The sequence below is a fragment of the Diabrotica undecimpunctata genome, chromosome 8 (assembly GCF_040954645.1).
Source record: "Diabrotica undecimpunctata isolate CICGRU chromosome 8, icDiaUnde3, whole genome shotgun sequence".
Taxonomy (NCBI): domain Eukaryota; kingdom Metazoa; phylum Arthropoda; class Insecta; order Coleoptera; family Chrysomelidae; genus Diabrotica; species Diabrotica undecimpunctata.
The window spans coordinates 118,299,427-118,322,429 of NC_092810.1; the positions used below are offsets into that span (position 1 = coordinate 118,299,427).

The 23,003-nt window shown below is 34.0% G+C and overlaps 1 protein-coding gene across 1 annotated transcript in view; it reads right to left on the bottom strand.

The window, feature by feature from the left end:
* The window catches only part of LOC140447910 (carboxylic ester hydrolase-like), a 148,304-nt gene that overhangs the window by 94,147 nt on the left and 31,154 nt on the right, over positions 1-23,003 (bottom strand). The window contains exon 4 of the mRNA XM_072540833.1: positions 15,780-15,933. Coding sequence (XP_072396934.1) covers positions 15,780-15,933 — 154 coding nt within the window. The remainder of the gene's footprint in view (positions 1-15,779; positions 15,934-23,003) is intronic.

The following is a 23,003-nucleotide window of genomic DNA, read 5'->3' on the forward strand; positions in this document are numbered from 1 at the left end:
AAAATCAATAGGAGTACAAACACATAAGACAAGCAGAGAAAAACATACTAAAACAAAAAAAGACATTTAGAAAACCAGCTACAGGAACTAGAAAGGCTCAATTCACAAAGTGTAGCGCGAACATTTTATAAAAATGTGAACCACAACAGAAAAGAATTTAAACCTAGAATAATCATAATAAAAAGTAAGGAAGCCGAAATTATCAATGAGCATAGTGGAGACGTAAACGATGAGAGGGAGAAAAATAATATACCAACAGAAGAAGAAGTTGCCAAGGCAACAAAAAGGTTAAAAAACAACAAATACCCTGAAGAAGATGGTACACCCCTTGAGCTGTTCAAGTATGGAGCAAACGAGCTAAAACAATACATAATAAAACTTGTTGCATCCATTTGGAGAGAAGGAGAACTCCCAGACAATTGGAATGTAGGTATTGTAATACCTATTCACAAGAAATGGGATCCACTATTATGTGACAACTATCGAGGCATTACCCTCTTAAATACGGCTCACAAAGTACTGGCTTATATACTTTATGATCGTTTACTAGTATATACTGGGGAAAAAATAGGCAAATACCAATGAGGATTCAGAAAAAAAAAGTCAACAATTGATCAGATTTTTATTCACATACAAACCTTAGAAAAGACCTATGAATATGGAATCGATATCCACCACCTCTTCATAGATTTACAAAGCGCTTATGACAGTGTAGATAGAAGCGCAGTTTATAATGCCATGGCAGAACTAGATATTCCGTCGCATCTGATAACATTGGTAAAGGCAACTCTTTCGAAAGTTGAGTGCAAAGTCAAGGTACAAAACAGAGTGTCAAGGTCTTTTCAAACACATACTGGATTACGCCACGGAGACAGTCTATCGTGCCTATTGTTTGCCATAGGGAAATCGGACATAACAACTAGAGGTACGATCATCAATAGAAGTGTACAGATATTGGCCTACGCAGATGACATTAATATAGTAACACGGACAAAAAGAGACCTAATACAGGCTTTTGAAATATTAGAAAAAGCCGCGAAGACAATGGGACTGCAGGTCAACGTATCCAAAACAAAATACATGAAGGTCACGAACAGCACACAAATAGCAGCACCACAAGATCTGGTGACAGAAGCACACACATTCGAAGGCGTCTTGGAGTTTATATATCTTGGAACACAACTAAATAACAGCAACCTTGTAAGCGTAGAAATTAAGAGAATAGCAACCTTGTAAGAATCACACATAATTAGCAGAAAAACCAAGATACTAATATATGAAACTCTTATTAAACCTGTCCTGACATACGCGTCAGAGACATGGACTATGGTAAAAAGCGACAAAGAGCTGTTAGGCCGCTTTGAAAAAAGAATAATTAGGTACATATACGGAGGAGTACAAGAAAGCGGGGTATGGCGTAGGCGCTACAATTTTGAGTTGAATAAATGCAACATCGTCCGTTCTATTAAAATGATAGACTAAGGTGGCTTGGACACCTTGGAAGAATAAACACTGGCCCCAAAGACCCCCAAAGACAGATAATATATCAAGAGCCAGTAGGAACCTAGAGACTTATCAACCAAGGGAACAGGCAGGATTCCGAAAAAGTTACGGAACAAATGACCATCTACAAAGTATAAAAACCCTAATAGAGAAAGCAGCGGAATACAATAAACCTCTAGTTCTAATATTTATCGATTTTTACAAAGCCTTTGACACAGTTGAGCTAAGCAAAATATTACAGGCGTTTAAAGAATGCAGGCCAGATTATAGATATACTAAATTATTATACAAAATATACCTGCAGGCAACAACCACTGTCAGATTACACACTAACAGTAATCGCATAAAAATAGAACGGGGGTTAGACAAGGAGACCCAATGTCACCTAAATTTTTTAATAGGGTGCTAGAACATGCTTTTAAAAATTTGGATTGGATGACAAAGGGAATAAAAATAGATGGAGAATATCTAAACAACTTACGTTTCGCCGATGATATACTTATAATAGCTGAAGATCTAGGTATGGCAAGAGAGATGGTACAGGAACTCGTTGTGGCTACAGAAAGTGTAGATTTAAATATAAATATCTCGAATACAAGAATCATGACCAATTTGGTACTCAACCAGAACATCAGTATTGTTGGGAAAGAAATAGAACTCGTAGATAGATTTAAATACCTGGGACATGAAATGATGATTGGCAGGGATAACCAGACTCATGAACTGAAGAGAAGAATCGGCCTTGGGTCGGCAGCAAAACTGAGAGAAACTTTTAAAAGTGAGCTGCCCACATGCCTAAAGAGAAAGGTATTTGATCAGTGCGTCCTCCCACTCTTGACCTATGGAGCAGAAACACTTACCTTAACAAAAGCAGCAGCTACCAAACTGAGAGTCACGCAGAGAAGAATGGAGCGGTTCATGTTAGGAATAACTCTACGAGACAGAATAACCAACGAAGATATCAGGAGAAGAACCCCAGTGACTGACATCATCGAGAAGATAGCCAGACTAAAATGGAGATGGACAGGACACATAGCCAGAATGACAGATGGCCAATGGACAAAGAGGTTATTGGAATGGAGGCCAAGGGAAGACAAGAGAAGCGTCGGTCAACCACCTACAAGATGGACTGACGATTTAAGAAGACTCAATAAAAACTGGGTAAGAGCGGCGCAAGACAGACGGGGTTGGAAACATAAGGAAGAGGCCTATGTTCAGTAGTGGACTCTTGAGGCTGGATGATGATGAGTAGGAACCAGGAAGAGAGGCAGGCCAAGATCTAGATTTAAAACTCAAGTCAAAGATGACTTGAAGAATCCAGGGGTCAGAAATTGGAATGCCAGGGCGAAAGATAGGGGGTAAAGAAAGACTAATTCTTGAACAGGCCAAGACCCACACAGGATTGTAGAGCCAAAGAAGATGAACTATAATGCTTAAAACAATTATTATTTAACATTTATTTCACATTTGTAACAGTTCTATCTGTTGGTAGACGGCGAAAATAAACCCTGAAGCCAAAATTTTAATACATTTTTCTATAGTTATAGAGTTCAGGTAAATATGAGTGGCTCGTTATGAAAAAATATTATTTTCTATAAAGCATGGTTGTTTACACGATGCCAGTAATCGTCATGTTCAAACTATAAAAAAATCTGTTTAATTTTGACGATGTTAAAAAATATGGACATAATAAGTTGACCGATAAAACAAGAAAAATGAAATTAAGCTTTTTACAGTCTTCGAAAGGAAAGAGACCTCAATATTCCTTGCATGATACAAGCAAAAGGTATTTTTATGAAAAATAGGGATGTTCACTAATTTTTAAATATAGTTAAATTCAATTAAATTCAATAGATTATAAAATATATAAAAATATAGTAAACATGAAATTGTTTAAAAATATATATTTTTTAAGATAAATCAATTCTTAATTTTAATTTTGATGAAGGCTAGAAAAACGGCTCCTCGCAGCAAGGCTACGGTGTGTGACGTCAGCAGTCGTAACGACAACTTGTTGTGTATACGTATTTACGAAGTGTTCTTCGTTACCAGTTCTTTAAGTATTTAATCACTGATAATGAAGCCAAATAAGTGGTGTTTGCTACAAAGAGAGGAAAAAACTAGAAAAGGCAGTTATTATGCAAGTTAGAAAAAAAAAATAAATGCAAATCTGTACCTCGGAAGGAATCAACACTATGTTCATTTTTAAAACTTTACAGGAGAGCAGTTCTAAACTTTTTTTCACCAAAAAGTATTCTTGCTGCAGCTATTTATTGAGATATCGAAACAATATTTTAATAGAACATTCTGTTTATTGTTATGTACATAATACATTTGTTATAATTAAAACCAAATTTGTTCCTGTGTTTTTTAACCCTTTTAACGGACATGGTGTTGTATCCATCTAATAAAGTTATTACACTGTAATAATTAGTATGGGGTATTCAATAACAACTACAATCCTATTTGACTTTTACTGACAAAATTTATTTAACCATACAATTTTCCTTTACAAATACAAATAATATATCTATATATTTAACCAAAATTGCATTTTAGGTACAAACCACTCAGTCATTTTCAAGTAAGTCTCCTTCTGGATTGTCACTATTGTAGGAACATATGACAGTAATGCCAATAGATCGTTATACGTTTGTTGTGATATAAGTATTGGACTTTGTGATACCAGTTGCAAATCTTTTGGCAATGTAAGGTGTCGCCTTCGAAATCTAACAAGGTCAATCTCCTGGTTTTCGTTATGAAAATTACTTTTTAAAAACAGAGTTCCAATGCTGTTTTGTTTAACGTGCAGTTAAACACAGTTTGACAGAAGAACTTGTTGTTTGTTAATGTCTCTTTTTTATTAATCAAAGGCGGATTGTAAGATGTTTTGATTTTTAAAATCTTCTAGTTCCATATTATGTACGGTATATTTCCTTGAGGTCTGTCTGACTAACTGCTGCCAGTCCCAGGGCGTGTAAATAGAAATGTTAAGTTTTTTCTCTTTCGCTCTATCAGCGCATGGACAGTGTCCGCCTCCATGTGAGTATTACTCTTTAGTAGAGACTTCTGGATGATAATTTTTACTTTTTTAAACAAGTAGGTATTAATGCTAACATTTTTATTCTGGCCGTAAAATTTGTAAGACCATAGTATGATTTCTTCTATGTTACTGTCAGGAATGACGATATCTGCCCATTTTAGTAATGCAGATCTTATTTCATTTCCACTACGAATAGTTTATCAGAACTTTTGTCCATATCAGACTGATCTTCGCTATCAAAACTCAAGGCATCTCTAATAATATGCTCTTCATTTAAAACATCATTGCTTGGTGTATTATTTGATTCTGAAATTAAACAAGGCGTATAATATTGGTTGTAAAAGATTTAATAATATTGCTAGTCTAAGGTTGGTATCAAATCACTACATTACCCTTTTGATGTTATGTTTTTTAATAATTTAAAAATAATGAGCAAAGAGGTATCATCATCATCCAGCCCCGTTTTCACATCCATTGTTGGATATAGGCCTCCTCCAAACGTCTCCAGTTCTCTCTATCTCTAGCTGATGCAATCCAGTTTGTTTCTATTCTCCTTAGGTCGTCGGTCCATCGGGTGGGTGGTCTGCCTCGACTTCGTTTGTCGGCTCTTGGTCTCCACTCCAATAATCTCTTCGTCCATCTTCCGTCTTCCATTCTAGCAACATGTCCAGCCCACCTCCACTTTTGTTTATTGATTCGCAGTATAATATCGTCAACGCCAGTTCGTCGGCGTATCTCCTCATTTCTCACGCGATCTTTCAAGGTCAGACCAAGCATTGATCTCTCCATTCGCCTTTGTGTTACCCTCAGTTTTTCGGCAGTAGCTTTCGTTAAAGTTAGGGTCTCTGCTCCGTAGGTCAAGACTGGTAGGATGCATTGGTTAAATGCCTTCCTTTTCAGGTGAATTGGAGTATTTGTTTTAAAAATGTCTCTCATCCTTCCATATGCCGCCCATCCCAACGTGATTCGTCTATTTAGCTCGCAGGTCTGGTTGTCTCTGGTTATTCTGATTTCATGACCCAAGTATGTGTATTTATCGATTAATTCTACCTTGTTGTTATTGATCTGTATCTCTTCGCTGGGAACCATATTGGTCATCATTTTGATTTTCTTGAAATTTATCTCCAGCCCAGTTTCTTGTAGTATGTAATTCAGTTCTTGGAGCATGTCTTTGATCTCTCCCAGATTATCTGACAGAAGCACGATATCGTCCGCAAAACGTAGATGGTTTAATCTTTCTCCATCGATGGATATTCCTTTCTGTTGCCATGTTAGTCTTTTAAATGCATACTCAAGAACGGTAATGAACAGCTTTGGTGACATGGTATCACCTTGCCTGACTCCCCTTTTTATCTCTATCTTATTAGTTGCTGAATGTAGACTTATGGTTGTTGTGGCATTTTCACGAAAAAAGCAAAAAGGTAGCTTACCTGTAAATGCAGTAGAAGAATTCGCAGAACTTTTTAGTAGGTACTTCAAGAATCTTTCTCCTACGAGAATTATGGTTCACTGTTCTTATTATTAGTAACAAACCACTGTAAACATACCATAAATGGCAAAAGTATTATTATTAGATCACTGACAGTCTACCTCTCATCATAGAGATATGCGCGACGATAATTCACATGCGTAGAGGGACAAAACGTTAAGTCCACATGGTGTTTTATCCCTCTAAGTAAAAATGGACTTGGTGTTCTTTTAAAGGTCACTTTCTTTATCAGTACATGGTTTAGGACCTAGTACTCTATTCCTTTAAATAAAGTTATAAAAGTTAATTTTTAATCTGTAAAAGTATCAAAATTGAAAAAATGGACATAGTGTTGTATCCATCCGAGGTACAGATATAAAAACCTGTGGTTTGACAATTTTAAGTGAATATGGTGTTAAATTGTTTGGAACTGTAATAAAAATCTTCTCAGAATTGTTTTTAGATGTATTTAGACACCCAGGAACAAAACACCACTTATTTGGCTTCATTATCAGTGATTAAATACTTAAAGAACTGGTCACACTTCGTAAATACGTATACAAAACAAGTTGTCAATACAACTGTTGACGTCACACACCGTAGCCTCGCTGCGAGGAGCCGTTTTTCTAGCCTCCATCAGAATTGAAATTAAGAATTGATTTATCTTAAGAAATATATATTTTTAAACAATTTTATGTTTGCAATGTTTTTATATATGCTATAACCTATTGAATTTAACAATATTTAAAAATTAGTGAACATCCCTATTTAAGGCAGTCAAACTACATCCAATGTATAATGATTAACACAATAGTATTAAAATAGGGTAGGCACATAAATTTCGTGGAATATTTGAGAGTAATTTTAATTTATAGTTTGGCTACCCACGTAAAGGTATATTGGTAAAGTTTGTTTCACGAAAAATGGTTGAGTGCGTAATGGTTACCTGAGTTGATCCTATTGTGTATACAAGAGTCTCTCAATAAACTACCGAAGTACACAGGGTCGCACTTCAGAAAGTTTGTTATTTAATATATTTCATTGGTAGCTGTGTAATACACCATTATAAAAATTTATTAAATTATTTCAAAGGGTATTTTCAGCTTGTTCAAGTGAACATACTTGATAATTGAACAATTTTTAACATGAAGAAAGTAATTTTTTTAATTCTATTGAATTATTTAATTCTTAATAATAATTTTTAATAATAGAAAATAGAATTTAATAATTGTGATATATGGATCTAAATTCAGAAAGGTACTTTCGTTCATACTTTTTACAGGCTTAGGACTGTCAGCAAAAAACTGGCGTGTTTAAAAGTTTTTGCTCTTCCTAATCCGATATCGGTAAAAATGTACAGTAATAATAGTTCTATTTACAGCATATACATACAAACGAATACATAATGTACAAAAAATAGATGAATTGAAAAAAAAAATATAGAAAAGTTAATATTTACAAAAAAAAATACCCAAAATAGCCAAAATATATTTATGAATTCCAAAATACCTAATTCTGTTTCGCTGTCGCTATCCTCTTCAAGATTAATAACAATTGGTTTAGTTGTGTAATTCAAAGTAACATATGAATTTTTACGTTCATTACATGGCGTACTGAATTGTTCCCTGTTTAACACAATTCTTAAACCATTGCTCAAAAAGCTCTGCCGTTGTATCCTCATGGTAGTCCACGCAGGAGTCTTTAATGTTCTTTGCACAAAGCCATAAGGCATTTGGGACCCAACCATTTTCTGATCCTGCATGTAAAATTGTTATTCTTTTTTCTTTGTTTGATGGAGCTTTTATTTGACATCCGTTGGAAGAATCGGACCATCCTTTGGATGGTGTTTCGTGAGTGTCAAACCATGTTTCGTCCAGATAAATTATTGGTCGATCTTCTGTATGGTACTTTCTTATGGAAGTTATATATTCAGTACGCCACTTTTGTAAACGATGGGGCTCCATAAGCACTTGCCTTTTGTCTACAGTTTATTTGTGTATCATCATTAGTAAGCCGTTGTTTTAAAGCATCTAATGTAGGTATCCGTTGCTCTTCGTACATTGTGAAAATTTTTCGTCTTATTAAGTCCTTATCACTTTCGTTAATACATTTGGTAGAACCGGTATCCTTACGCTTCCTTCTTGACTTAATGGGATTTGATGTAATCCTTTTCACTGTGGTTAGAGGTATTTTCGTTAAATCAGATATTTCACTGGCAGCAGTATTAGCAGTAAGTTCTCTTTTAAGTAAAGAACTATATATTCTTTTTACGATTTCTCTAGCGTCAGCAGATAAATGCTTTCCTTTGCTGGAACACTGGGAGAAGCACCATCAATGTTTTTCCACGAACGCCACATAATGCTGTTTTATAGGTATAAATAGGTATATAACTGGTAACACTTGTAACACTTTCAACTAAATGAAACAAAATGTATATTTAAAAATTTCTCATCGGTTTTATATACTTTTACAAATTATATAGAATAGAGGGACCCTGTATAATTATTCCAGGAAATACTTAACGATCAACAAATTTATTGTGGTCATTAAAAGATCAACCATTGATAGTGAAACTCACTGTTAAAATGTTTAACACTTTATGAAATAAAATGTATTCTAATCGTTTTTCATACGATTTCTTAATCGTTCTTATATTACCAGAAATTTATTATACAAACAAGATAACGACACTCCACAGTAGCTTCAATTTTACCTACATATTTACCTGCTCAACTAATGTTGACTAAGCTGGGGTACTTGCGGTCGGGTTTTATTGCAATCATTAAGCACTCAACCATTTTTCGTGAAATAAACTATACCTCGGAGCAACAGTGATATAGTCCCAAATTTCAGTTATTTTAAGTACACTATTTACATAGAATTTCTTACACTCTATACTGGTAACACCGAGATATGTATAACTACACAAACTTTTGCTCTGCAATAGTCAAGTTAGTAAACTGTTTACTTCAAGCAGCAGCAAGAAGCGTTACTTCCTGCTTGACAATGTCAAGTGTAACGTTGCCGAAATGTCGTCAAAATAACTGTTTTTATCAAAACCAAAAATTATCCAACGCCGGGTCAAACCCGGAAAACCACATACTTAAATAAACTTTATACTTATATTTAATTGCAATTATTAACGAATCAAAACTTTTTTTATGGGTTACCTCCAATTGAAAAATAATCTCAGGGTTTTACGTCAGCCATTCACAGAAATACAAAAGCCAGAGGAAGCTTATGGGTAAATAAAATTTAACAATAAGATATAACCTTATATTAAAAAAATTGTTAATACCAAAAAAATAAAGACACATTTTAATGATAGAAAAAAATGTAAAAACCAACAATCCATGAAACGAGTATGTAAATAAATATAAAAAGAATATAAAAAAATGCCGTAGGTTATTTTAAAATAGAAAGTTACCGAGTATAGATACAATAATGCGTTATAACTGGTTGTTAAATGTGTGGTTGGCGGACAAAAGCAGACAAGTCAAAATTTGAGTTTTTTCAGGAAGCGAGAAAAACTGTTTTAAAATTAAACGCATAAATAAATGTAGCTTTTATTGGTTAAAATGATGTATATAACATACATGTATTACAGTACAAATTAAAAACAAGAAAAATGTTAAATATTTTGGATTTTGATTGACTTGTCCAGTTAGGCACGTCTCTCTTTATTGACTTATCTTATAAGGTTGATCATGTACAAATTACAAATAAAGTAATATATACAAATAAAGTGCTAATTTTAAAATAAAAAAAGAACATAAATATTACCTGTTACGAAATAAACATTAAAAATACAAAATTAAAGGAACAAAAGCATCAAGTTTGAATTTAATTTATTTCTTCATCATCACTACTTACAATATCGGGGTGCGTATTTTGAGTTGTAGCATTAGTATGCAAGCCTCGATAAAAACTGTGAAATAAGGTAGGAATTAAAGGTAGTAGCGAGATAATGTCTGCTTTTTTCTCTCTAGAAATAGGGACTGGTTGATTTGTTATAATTGCAACTTCCGACGGTAGTTGGCCCCCTCTTCTGTTGAAATCAATAATCTTAAATGGGTCTTCTCTATTAAGGCTGTCTTTGAATTGAACGATTGCCAAGTCTTTCGTATATCGAAGCCATCTTTTGTCCAGCCATCGGAACTGACAACCATCAGTGTCTTTATTCCTTAGTACCATGCAACCTTTAAGTAAAGATGAGAAATCAAAGAAGTCTGTTTGTGACATTTCCATAACAGTGAATTTAGAGCTGCTTGAACGTACAAGTTGCATCCAATCATGAGGGTGAAATATTTGAATTTCAGTTTTCTTCTTTTTTTCTTAATTATACTATGATCAGTATCTACTTCCAAGTGACTGTGGCCTGGTACCATGAACTTATGATCTATTAGCTTAATATTAGATGAGGATCTATGCAGAACCCACGTAAACATGGCTGATACATGAGAATTACGGTTTTGTCCCCCACATGTGTCTGAATAATAAATTACATGTTCCAGGTGGTACGATCGTTTGCAGGTGTTTGTACAGACAAGATGCTATCTGATTTGCTCCTCTGCCTGCAACAGATTCATACCACATGTAACAAACAGCTTTTCCTGTACTGTTATCATGAACCGTCAAATTAAACGTCCACAACTGTCTCTTATAAAATGCAACCCATGACTTTAAATCTGGAGTTGGTAAACACTGTTGTAGGTCGAAAGTGTATGTCCTTAAATGTGGAACAGTTTTGGCAGTTTCTGTATCTTTCCTTTTTTCATCATATGTTTTATCAGCTTCCATTTGGTGAGATTTGTGGTCTGAAGAGAGAAGAGACCTTCTGGTCGCCTGTACAAATTTTTAATTGCATAATAAATTTGTCGCAGGTAAAACATGTATCAAGTTTTGGCTTTTTAAATCCAAGGTTGAGCTTTTTAAATTCCTGTGAATAAATCTTGATAGATTTGGGAGCAGTTGTGGACTGTTTGAACAATTCGTACATTTTTTGTAAAGTTAGGTGACATGTTAAGTACTTTTCGAAATGTGCTTTCGTAAATAGTGACTTTCGTACAGTGGAAATGAAAGTATATGATTTTTTATTTCTATTCGTTTTTCTTCACTAATTTTCGTTTTTGGTATAGTTTTTCCTCTTTTATCTTCTATATTAGTACCTGCGATCGTAGATTGTTTCTTACTGGCGACAGGAAAAATAAAGTTTTTGCTTTCATCGAAAACGTTAAGAAGTCAACAGCGACAGATAGGCTCCCTTTTTCCGTTTATAAAAAGAGAATAAACCAAAGTTCTTGACCTGCATTTAACCTTGTTCAGATCCATTGTTCTCGATGTGAAGCAATTTCTTTTACCCAAATTACAAATTAAATGAATCATTCACATAATATCCTGTTTCATGACTCCCTCAGTCTTTTCGCTAGCCAGCAATTTCACTGATAACTGTACCTAATCAGTTAAGTCAAACTTTTGGTTAGGTATACGCCGATCTAAACCAGATAAAAGGACTTGATTGGTTAAGTTCATCTCTAAAATGGATAAAATTGTGAGTATGGAAAAGATCACCATCTGATATGGAACCACAGGTATAACATTTGACTTGTCTGTTTTATTCCAGCGGTAGATAATTTTTTTTAAGGTATTTTAATAAATAACACAATTTTCTCAAAAATTGACTTGTCTGCTTTTGTCCGCCGACCACACAAATATCGGACACTTAGTTTTATTAAAGACATGGCAACACCGAATCAATTCACGAAGCAATCAACCGATAACAGCGAAACAGACATTTTCCGATGAGAGCGACGAATTATTAACAATTCGCCATTCATGCAATATACTTGTACATCATGAAAATTGTAATATATATATTCAACAAAACACAAAGTAAAGTCTTATAGTTACATATTATCTAAATTAATAGGCCTTAGGTGGCAACAAAAACATCATTGGTCCTTCTCGTCGAATAGTTTACCAGAAAAAAGTGATTGTGTCTCATTGTGTAACACGTGGTGGATACAAAATTCAAAGTAATTGCGAATCCTTTTAAACTATGTAACCTATGTAGAGCCAGACGTCGCCATGTTACCAATTCCAAAGGTAACTTGAACATCCTAATTTGTAATAATATATCATGTAACATAACTATAAATTAACAACATTTAACGGGTTTTTACCCATATATTTTAGTGGCTCATAGCGTGTATACTTCGTTACACTGATGATGGAAATTAACTTTCCGAAAACGTTCTGTAATGTAATTGTGATACAGCCCGTTTGGGTATTTTATTATATACCTTTTATAAAGGATTTGAAATAAAATTTTTTGTAATACATGCTATACAGCTAGCTACAGGAACTTAGTTTCCTAGTGGATATTATATTTGCCTTTTCGTCTGTTTTAGTACAAAAGCCGTACACTTAGAACTGGTAAGTGATCTTACCACTGAATGCTTTATAGCCTCACTTCATCGCTTTGTAGCACGACGAAGTATTTGTAGAAAAATATTCTCAGATCACGGTACCAACTTTCATGTCTCAAAGGTTCTTTGAAGTCAATTTGAACGAAATTCTAGGTAAACTTAGTCAGGAAATCATGAATGTGTTGCTTGTGTGAGTCCATTTCAAAAGGTAAAAGAAATAATAAATTAGACTTACTCACAATCAATTTAATTTAACTGTCCAGACGACCGGTTTCGCTTTCTACAATATGCGAAGCATCTTCAGGTCACGATACAAAGTTAAATATATGCTGAAATAATAAACCCATATCAGGGTATTGTCTAATAAAGATAAACAAAGATAGATGATATAAATAATATAAATTACAGTACTTATGCCAATATTACATGTCTGTGGTTATTCAAAATGAATAAAATGTTTAAGCAGACAAGGTAAGAACCACAAATTGGTAAAATAGTCTGTTAAACTGTAATGAATTAATACATGAACAAATAAATAAAACATTACTTACATGCCGGTACTCTATTAATTGATGGTTGAAAGAACATGGTTCAAACTATCTTGTATTGTTGATTAGAGAACTCAAGTCTGCTACTGTAATTGTTTGACAGTAAACGGGGAAGTTCTTGAGGAGACAGATTTTATCCAATGAAGTAGAGATAGGTGTAATGTAATTGTTTGTTTGATGAAAGTAATGTTCTATACCATTAAGTTATTTAAAAGTTATTTATATTTATTCTAGAGATATATTTATGAAATGTGTGTTATTTATTGAGATTTTTGTTTTTGAAGGTGACAGTTGTGAGACAATAAACGATAATAGATGTACAAATTGTGTGGGTGTGCAATTATATCAACTTGTAATTATCAAATTTCTTTGAAAATGTTCTGTTGCAATATGTGGTATATGGTTGTAAAGTCCAATATATAAAGTTAAAATTAAAACTGAGGACACTTTAAGACACACGGAAAACACACAAAAAACACTTAAAAACGGGGGGACGAAACAGACATTAAATTTAAAAAAGGGAGGATTTGAAAGTACTACATCTCTTACTTGGAGATAATGAGTTTTTTATGTTATGTATTAGATTTTAGAGGTAAATTTGACAAATGTAGGTTAAAGTGTGACAGCTCTTCTTGTATTTTAAATGCTGTAAGTTAAGCTGTAAGTTAAGTTATCTAGTTTTATGAAAATAAGCTGATATTAATAAATGTCTAAAAATTTTTAATTTTAGATATCAAAGTTATTTGATGTGTTAATATTGGCATATTTTAACAAACTTTAAATAATTAAATTTCAATGAAACGATATAAATAATTGTAATACATCTTCTATGATAACTAACTCAGCTTAGGTCAAAGTTACAGAACAAACTTAAGTGATTATTTGGTAATTGAATTAAATATGTACATTTGTAATCAAAATGTATAACAAAATTACAAACTTTCTTTGAAATAATTGTTGGTGTGAGTTATCTGTCATGGTGTGTATAAATATTTTTAAATATTTATTCCAGTTCTAATATGTTAATATGGAACTTAAATAATAAGCAAATAAACTATTGATGATAAAATAATTGATTAATTAAAGAAAATTGACTGAATTATTAAGCATTCAATAGTTAGTTGGTAATTCTAATATCTGATAGTTGGGACCGGAAATTGGTTATACCAACAGGTAAACGGTTCTCCATTTAAACCGGTGTAAAGCAAATTTATTCTTATTTCAATTTTCCTGTACCATGAGCAGAAATATCATCACACCGACATGAACAATGGTGAGTTTGTATAATAATTTCTGTAACACTTTAACATTTTCAAATTTATAGCAGTTTATAGTTAAAATATAATATTTCTATTTGAAAATGTAGATTTGCATATGATTAGGAATAACAAAGATCCATTTAATTAATACTGCTGTTCTGAACGACTTTACAATGTTGTGTTGGGAACCATCAAACCACGTGTTGAATTTGAAATCAAATATTTTGTAAAGTGAGTGTATTTCGAAACCAGATGGGATGTAATAATAATTTTGGGTTAAATAAGTTGAGGTACCATACTAGTTCAATACTGATGTTTAATATAGTTTTAGGAAAAAAAAGGTGTTGTTTCTGGTAATATGTTAATGAAATTCTGTGAACAAAAAACCCAGATCCATGGGGGACCAGATTTTAAAATTTATGTAGAAAATTTAAAAAATCCAAGAAGTATATCAAATGTATTTGATTGTATATGGGATTCTGGAATAAAATATTGTTTGACCATGATATTGAAGTTAATTCCAAAAAATGTGTGAAGATAATGGATACTATATGGAAACCTCACATGAAAGTTGATTTTGGGGAATCAATTCTATAAGTATATGGGTTTTGGTGTGGAAACCAGGAATGGAGTCGGATCAGGTAATATTATTTATATTAAATATTATATCAATACTGAGTATACTGGTGTGTATTCTAGTTCCTCCCCTCAAATAGTCTTTAGGTCTTGTGAAAACAATCTTCCCCTACTTTAAAAAAAAATACTTTCCACTTTCTACTTTTACGGATACCTACAAGGCTTAGGTTAACGAAAACCGACACTTTTTTCTTTTTTTTTCATGCACACAAATGCTCCTTTCAGCTATAGAGAATCCACTGTTTTTTTCTTCCTTTGCCAAAAACTCTCTTGGCTCAACACCCCCTTCCATCAATCAGATTTATTTATTTTCATTATTTAAAACAAAATATCCCTCTTCCTTAATTTCAACGTCTTCACATTTTCAGTCGTAAGTACTTTAACATTTTCTACTAACTAGGAACTACAAATTCCCGACTTCCCTTCAAATATTTTTTGTACCTCGCTGTTAATCTCTGATGACACTCTTTACAAAAACCTTTTTCGTAATTCTTCTTTTCACCCAAAAATTGTTCTCAGAGATACTTCAAACCAACTTTACCCTCACTGATACTATAAACATTTTCATGAACATTATTTATTACAAGATTACAAATATATATTCAAGATGCATACATATAATTTCCAATTATTAAAAATGAAGTAGGACGTTTTAAGAATTCAGAAAGGAAGAGAGTTGTTAATTACAATTAAACAGCCAAATCGAATACCTCGGTCACATCATGAGGAACAGCGAAATAGAAGGGTTTGCAAAATACAGTTTGCCATGATGAACGCCAAAATACGAAACGAATAGGCACTACAAGAAGAAGAAGAAATAGCTTTTGTTTATTATGCGCATGCTTTCTAAAAAATATAAAATATTCTCTTAAATACAACAAAATATATACATACCTAAAGCACCTAGTCTATAGTTTAAGGTAACGATAACCATGTTATGATCTATAAGATACGATGGATTATACCTTTGGAATCCACCATCCCAAACTGCGTATCCACCACCGTGAATCCATACATATACAGGTAGAAAGATATTAGAACCAGGTTTCTGAAATTAAAACTATCATTAATACTTTCTACTTCAGCATTAGCAAAAAATATACTCAGTGACATTAGAAGTGTTACACCCAGAAGGAGTAATTTCTTGAACTTAATTTTTTGGCAACAGAATGACTATATTTAAAACATGCTATGATAACAATACCAATGGTTTATCTCTTCTACTTTTTGTAAAAATAAAGTTTTATTTTCTAAATTTTTTTGTGAGAGACCGACTTGTGAAAACCGGTTCGTATAGAAATTTTTTGTTATTGTTCCTCAGTCTAATTGTATTCAGTGTAAGCAAATGCCTCGCGTTCGAATAAACCATAATTACCACCATTTTAGCGATTTTGACAGGGGCAGAATTATTGCGTATAAAGATATGGGTTTGTCGTATCGCGAAATTGGCCGTCGTGTTAATTGTACGGCAATGACGGCTATGCGTGTCTGTCGTGTGTGGACAAACTAAGGAAGAGGAATACGAAGAAGACCAACTGGTCAACCAAGGCGTACCACGGAGCGTCAAGATAGGCGCTTTAGATTACTGGCTCTGCTAGACAGTTTTGCTACTGCGCGTCAAATTGCTGACCAATGGTTTGGAGTAGTAGGTAGACCTGTTAGTATGCGTACACTATATCGTCGTATTTGAGCCTTTGGATTGGTTTCATTCCGCCCATGACTAGTGCTTCCTTAGACTGCGGATCACGGTCATCAACGTTTGAATTCTTGCAGAGAACGGCAGCATTGGGTAGCAGAATGGCGTAATGTAGCATTCAGCGATGAATCACAATTCTGTTTAGGAATGCATAATGGTCGTAGGATGGTAAGACGCCGCCGTGGAGAACGACGAGATATCGGGTTTGCTGTTGAGAGGCATGTATACTGGACAGTTGGAGTAATGGTTTGGGGGGCTATTGCCGATGGTAACCGATCACCATTTGTGTTTATTAGAGGCAATATCATAGCTACGCTTTATGTTGAAGACATCTTACAAACCAGTTTACTACCTTATCTCGACGGCCGTCGAGACGTCCTTTTTCAGCAACACAACGTGCGTCCCCATATTGCTCATCAAACTATGGACTTTTTCCAAGAAGCTGGCGTTAATGTGTTGCCACGGCCGTCCCGTGTTCCGGATTTAAATCCTATCGAACATGTATGGGATATGATGGGAAGGAGACTGTCCACTTTGCACCATCCTGCACAGACTCTGGCACAGTTAATACATGAAGTTTAAGTTGCTTGGAACGAGGTGCCACAAGCAGACATTGAACATCTCATTTTGTCCATGGGTAGACGTATACAGGAGTGTATTCAGCTACGGGGTCGCCAAACACATTATTAATTTTTTTTTGATTACTTGTTAATAAAAATTCTTGACAACGTTATCGTTTCATTCTTGATGTAAATCTACCATGTTGCCAAAAAATTAAGTTCAAGAAATTATTCCTTCTGGGTGTAACACTTCTAATGTCACTGAGTATATTATAAAGGGAATTGTTCTTTCTATTAGTTATTTCTATAAGTTTTTTCGTTCTACATTACACACATGCTCTGTAAATTCTGACATATTTGATCAAAGATTAAATTATCGTTTTAAGTAATCAAGAAAGCTTAATTATATAACAGCCCAATTTTTTTCCTAGGAACTTCACAATCCTTAGCACTTTATCAGCTTGAATAACTCGTTTATTAGTATACTCTTTTATTGAGCCTATACGCGTGTAAGGTAGGAATCTAAGGAGGTGTATCATCGAGACGAAAGCCCTGTCTCGCAATACTGGTCATTCATAGGTCGATGAGCGACACCTGCGTATTCCAGTCTATTAGATTTATTTTATAATTTGTAACGGCATGGCCTCCGTCCCGTCAACGTTTCGTTTGCATGTACTTCCAATGCAAGTTTTACTTCCATCTATGCGCTCTAGAAGATATGCAAGGCCGACGACCGAATAAAACAGGAGCCGCCACACGAGAAAATCGAGTGTTGTTTTGGAAACAACTCCACTAGCCCTAGGGTGTTGACTGAACTTACTTGACTGTTCCTTACCTGTCTTCGAGTGTTGATCTGAGACAGACATATTCTGAGGCTAAGTGTTGATTAGTCACTTTCCGCTCCTGGCCATATTGTTGATCGATCCGTACTTATTTAAAACCCCCTTCCATATTTTCACTGTGTATGTATTACCACACCTCTTCTTCTTCTTCTTTTTCTTCTTCTTCTTCTTGTAGACTACAACCCGGGGTGGGTTTTGGCTGACTGCACAACTTGCTTCCATCTTAAACGGTCGTCCATAATAGTTGGGTCAGTGGGCAGTTCCATTGTTCTTAGATCTGACCATATATTTTCTCTCCATCGCATTCGTGGACGTCCTAAGGGTCTTCTTCCTGTGGGGGCTTCCTCCCATATTAATTTGGCAAGGCGGTTATTAGGAGTCTATGGACATGGCCAGCCCATCTAAGACGTTGGGATTTAATCTCTTGGACTATATCTATACATCTGATTACCACACCTCACAGAGGCGTAACTAGTGGGAGGGCGGTATGCCCCGGACGCCTTATATGTCTTCTTTTTCTTAGAGTGCCGTCTTCCTACGGAGATTGGCAATCATAATGGCTATTTTTATTTATGAATTTATTGATCTAAACAAATCAATCGATCTGCATTGATACCAATCGCGTAGATTTTTCAACCATGAGTTCTGCCTTTGGCCAACAGATCTTCTTCCTTGAATCTTTTCCTGTATGATGAGTCTCAAAATATCATATTTTGGTCCCCGAATCTAGTTTTCTGGTTGGTATAGTGGTGATTAGTTCTGTTTCTTTACCAACCCTTTCCAGTACTTCTTTATTTGTAATTCTATCAGTTCATGATATTTTTAATACCCTGCGGTATAACCAGAGTTCGAAAGCCTCGATTCTTTTTAAATTGCATTTTTTTAATGTCCAAGTCTCAGCTCCATATAATATTATTGAAAATATATAACAGCGAATGGTACGTAGTCTGATCTCCAAATTTGGATTTTTGCACGTTAGGAGTGGCATCATTCGTATAAATGCTGATCTGACAATCTCTATTCGCCTGTTTATTTCTGCAGTATGATCATTAGTTTCATTGATCAAAGTTCCCAAGGACTGATATTTTTCTACTTTTTCTATCACGTTACAATTGGTTGTCAATAGGAAATGTATATTTTGTGGTCTTTTTGTAACTAGCATGTACTTCGTTTTTTTAGCTTTTATAGTAATTCCCATCTCAGCACTATTCATACTTAAGCCTTCTAAGATGACGTAGATCTTCTTTACTCGTTGCGTAGTATATTATATTGCCTTATATGTGGAGACCTTTAAATTGGCATAAAAATTAAAAATAAAAATTAAGAAAGTAACGAAAAAGAATTTAAACATATAAAACTATAATCTGGTACTTAACATTGTAGAATTTGTAAGTTCCTCGATATGTATTGAAATCCCCTCGTACACGTATTAAAACACAAAGTAATTTTGCTAATTCCTTTTTGCATCGCCGAGTTAAACACATTTTTAGAGTTTGTTTATATCACGGACGCATATTCTTTGATATTGTTCTTTTATTTTAGCTGCTCGATACTACGTTTTAAACAAACATCCACTTATATCGCTGAGAATTTTTTGCCGAAAAGATAATTGCGACACTCTCGCTGAAGTCACTGTCAAAGGCAGTTGGTGTCCGCGTTAGTCCATTTATTAGTCCGAATTTTCTTCAGATTCGTAAATCTTTTTTTATTGTTTATTTTTATGATAAATAAGTGGTTTTGTGGCAGTTAATAGTAGCAGTTCAATGTGTAGTTGCAGTCTAAGTGAGATTTTGAAAGATAACCACATTTTGCCATTGTATTCAGTTCTACCTGTTCCAGTTTTTTAAGGAGAAAAGTTTCCAAAGTTTGTGTTCCAGTGTCCCAACTTCCAACCTAAATCATTTGCAGTGGGATATGCAGTTTTTGTTCGCGTGGCAGAGAGTTTAAGCCCAGTTCTACCCCCAGAAATTCCAGTGAAGTCTAGTTTTCACTCCCAGCATTTTTGTGTAAAACCCCTGTGTAATCCAGGGAACCTTTGTGTTTAAATTTTAAAGAAAAAGTAAGAAGAAAAATTTTTAATAATAATTGCTTTCACAAAAGTGATAAGATAATTTTTTATTTGTAATTATTTATTTCTGTTATCAATTATAGCCCAGTAACATTAGTAAGTTTTTCTCTTTGTTATTGTATTTATTTTTTTTTGTGACTATTACTATAGTATTTTGTATTGTCTATTTTTGTAACCGTTTGTGGTGAGACAACAATAAACGTCTAATTTATTTTCGTTACAATTTTTAAATTTTTTCCCCAAAACAATTTGTTTCTCACATAATGTCCTTACAATTTGTCACCTCGAAGCGGCGTCCCTATTTTAAATAGCTAGAGGTTCTTCTTTTTGTTTTTGTTTGTCCATTTGTTCCAGGAGATTCATGTAAATACCCTTTTGCTTTACTCTTTGTAGTTGCCCCAATCCAACCCCCTTACCATTCAACTTATCCACGACCCAGCTACTACAAATAAGCCCTGAGTGCCGTTCGCATAAGTATCGTTTATTTTGCTTGCCCTATCTCTACTCCCAGTAACTTCTGTCCCAATTTTTAACCTCTTATAGCAATACCCTATGTTGTAGGCAAAATATTTCATTACAACATAAAATAGTTTTAATGTTTACTTGACTTAATGTACGATGCCAAGAAAAATATTAATACACGGGGCCCTGCTCAAATTTGTAACTTGGATCATTGATAGGGGTACATTATGCAAGAAATAAACAATGCACAGAGGTATTTACAGACGGGGGGTTTTGCTTCAGAGAAATGTGACGAAATGGAAATTTCCCTTGGAAAAAAGTAGGAGACGTTTAAAAAAAATAATGCCTGGAGAAAACTATCGCTCGAAGATGGATGAAACTAACAGATCTAAGCTTAAATGTTTAGACAAGGTACACCCATAGCTTCAAACTAGTATGCAAAGAATGAAGACTCTATTCGAAAAATTCAAAATCGTTCAGGTTGAGTACTGACTTAATGATTGTTACATAAAACTTGTGTTTTAGCTATGACATTTTGTGAATCCTTCGAAGAGTTTGATAAGAAATTGTTAATGAAATCAAAAGACTTCGCCATGATTTAAAAGTTGCAAGAATAAATGAAGAGGCCAGAAATTGGGCTACATGATGAAATCTGTTCTAAATGCCTTTGTTGCCATAAAACTGATTTAACAGTATGTGTCCCTATTGCTTCTAATGAAAGAAGTTTTTTAAAATTGAAACTGGCAAATTGTTTGGCAATGCTCTCGATTGAACATTGAAGTAGCAAACACCATTAACTTTGACAATGTCATAAAACAATTTTTAGAAATAAAAATAAGAAAAAAAAATGGTTGTAAGTAAAAATAAATTAAAGTATAAATAATAAGAAAATTATTCTGTGTTATCAATGTTAACTCTTAACTGTTAACTCTATAGGTTATACTCTATAGGTATACTCTATGGTTAACAATGTTAACCATAGGTATAAATTTTATACTTTTAATAATCTTGTTTAATAATCTTAGATACGCAGATGACACAATACTCCTTGCGGACAGTAGAAAAAGACTACAGATCTTGGTTGATCGCATTACCCAATACTGCGAACGGTATGGAATGGCACTGAATACAAATAAAACAAAAATCATGGTGGTAAGCAAGAACAAGATTAAGGAAGACAGTGTTTAGGCTAAAGGAAAACTTTTAGGCAAGGTGCACAGATATCAGTACTTAGGTTGCGAACTAAATAAAGAATGGGATAGAAGTACGAAAATAAAACGGCGTATTGAGATAGCTAGAAGTGCTTTTAATAAGATGAAAGCAATATTATACAATGGAAAACTCAATATCGAAATTAGAAGTCGAGCATTGAGATGCTACGTGTTCTCTGTCCTGTTGTATGAAGTCGAGGCCTGGACAAGTACAGAGGTCAGAGAGAAAAAACTCATTAACTTTGAAATATGGTGTTATCGAAGAATGTGGAAAATATCTTTAACACAACATATAACAAATGCGGAAACGTTACGAAGAATCAAAAAAGATAAAGAAATACTCAACACTATAAAGAAACGAAAAATGAACTACTTTGGTCACATACTAAGAAACGAGAAATACGAATTGATGCGGCTGCATACAAGGGAAGGTGGAAGGCAAAATAGGACCGGGGAGAACACGCACGTCCTGGCTGAAGAATCTGAGACAATGGAGTGGGAAAACGTCAATAGAACTTTTCAGAACTGCTGCAGATAGAGTCAAATGGGCAATGATGATCGCCAATGTCCTTAGGGATGGGGCAGGTTAAGAAGAAGAAACATTTACGAAATATTATGTATCTTGAGTGCACTTGAAATATTTACGTCTGCTACAATATTTAAGTTTGATTTTTTTATTTCCTACCTTAAAGATTCTTATGCGATGCCAAATTCTCGTTATAACTTACAATATTACTAGTACAGTTCTTTACAAAGCACGTGGTGTTCGTGTGTATCAAGGTATAAAAAAATGCTTATTAAAAGCTTAAAACTTTTATTTTAAAGAAGATCTTTTCGGAATTGAATCATTCCATCATCAGTTTAATAAAAAGTTGTTAAAACATTGTTGGGCCACAGAAAAATATTGGGGAAGGACATCAGTAACAAAAACAATCCTCATGGAATTTACAAAGGTAAATGCAATAGACTGTTAACAGTGTTAACTTCGTTAATTAATAAAAACTAAAAATGGGGGCATCTTACATGACCCCTAGAGCTGGTGAGATTTTTTTTTTCGATAAAATTTCGATAAAAGTCGATAAAATCTCACCAGCTCTGGGGATCATGTAAAATGCCCCCATTTTTAGTTTTTATTAATTAACGAAGTTAACAGTCTATTGCATTTACCTTTGTAAATTCCATGAGGATTGTTTTTGTTACTGATGTCCTTTCAATGTTTTTCTGTGGCCAAACAATGTTTTTAACAACTTTTTATTAAACTGATGATGGAATGATTCAA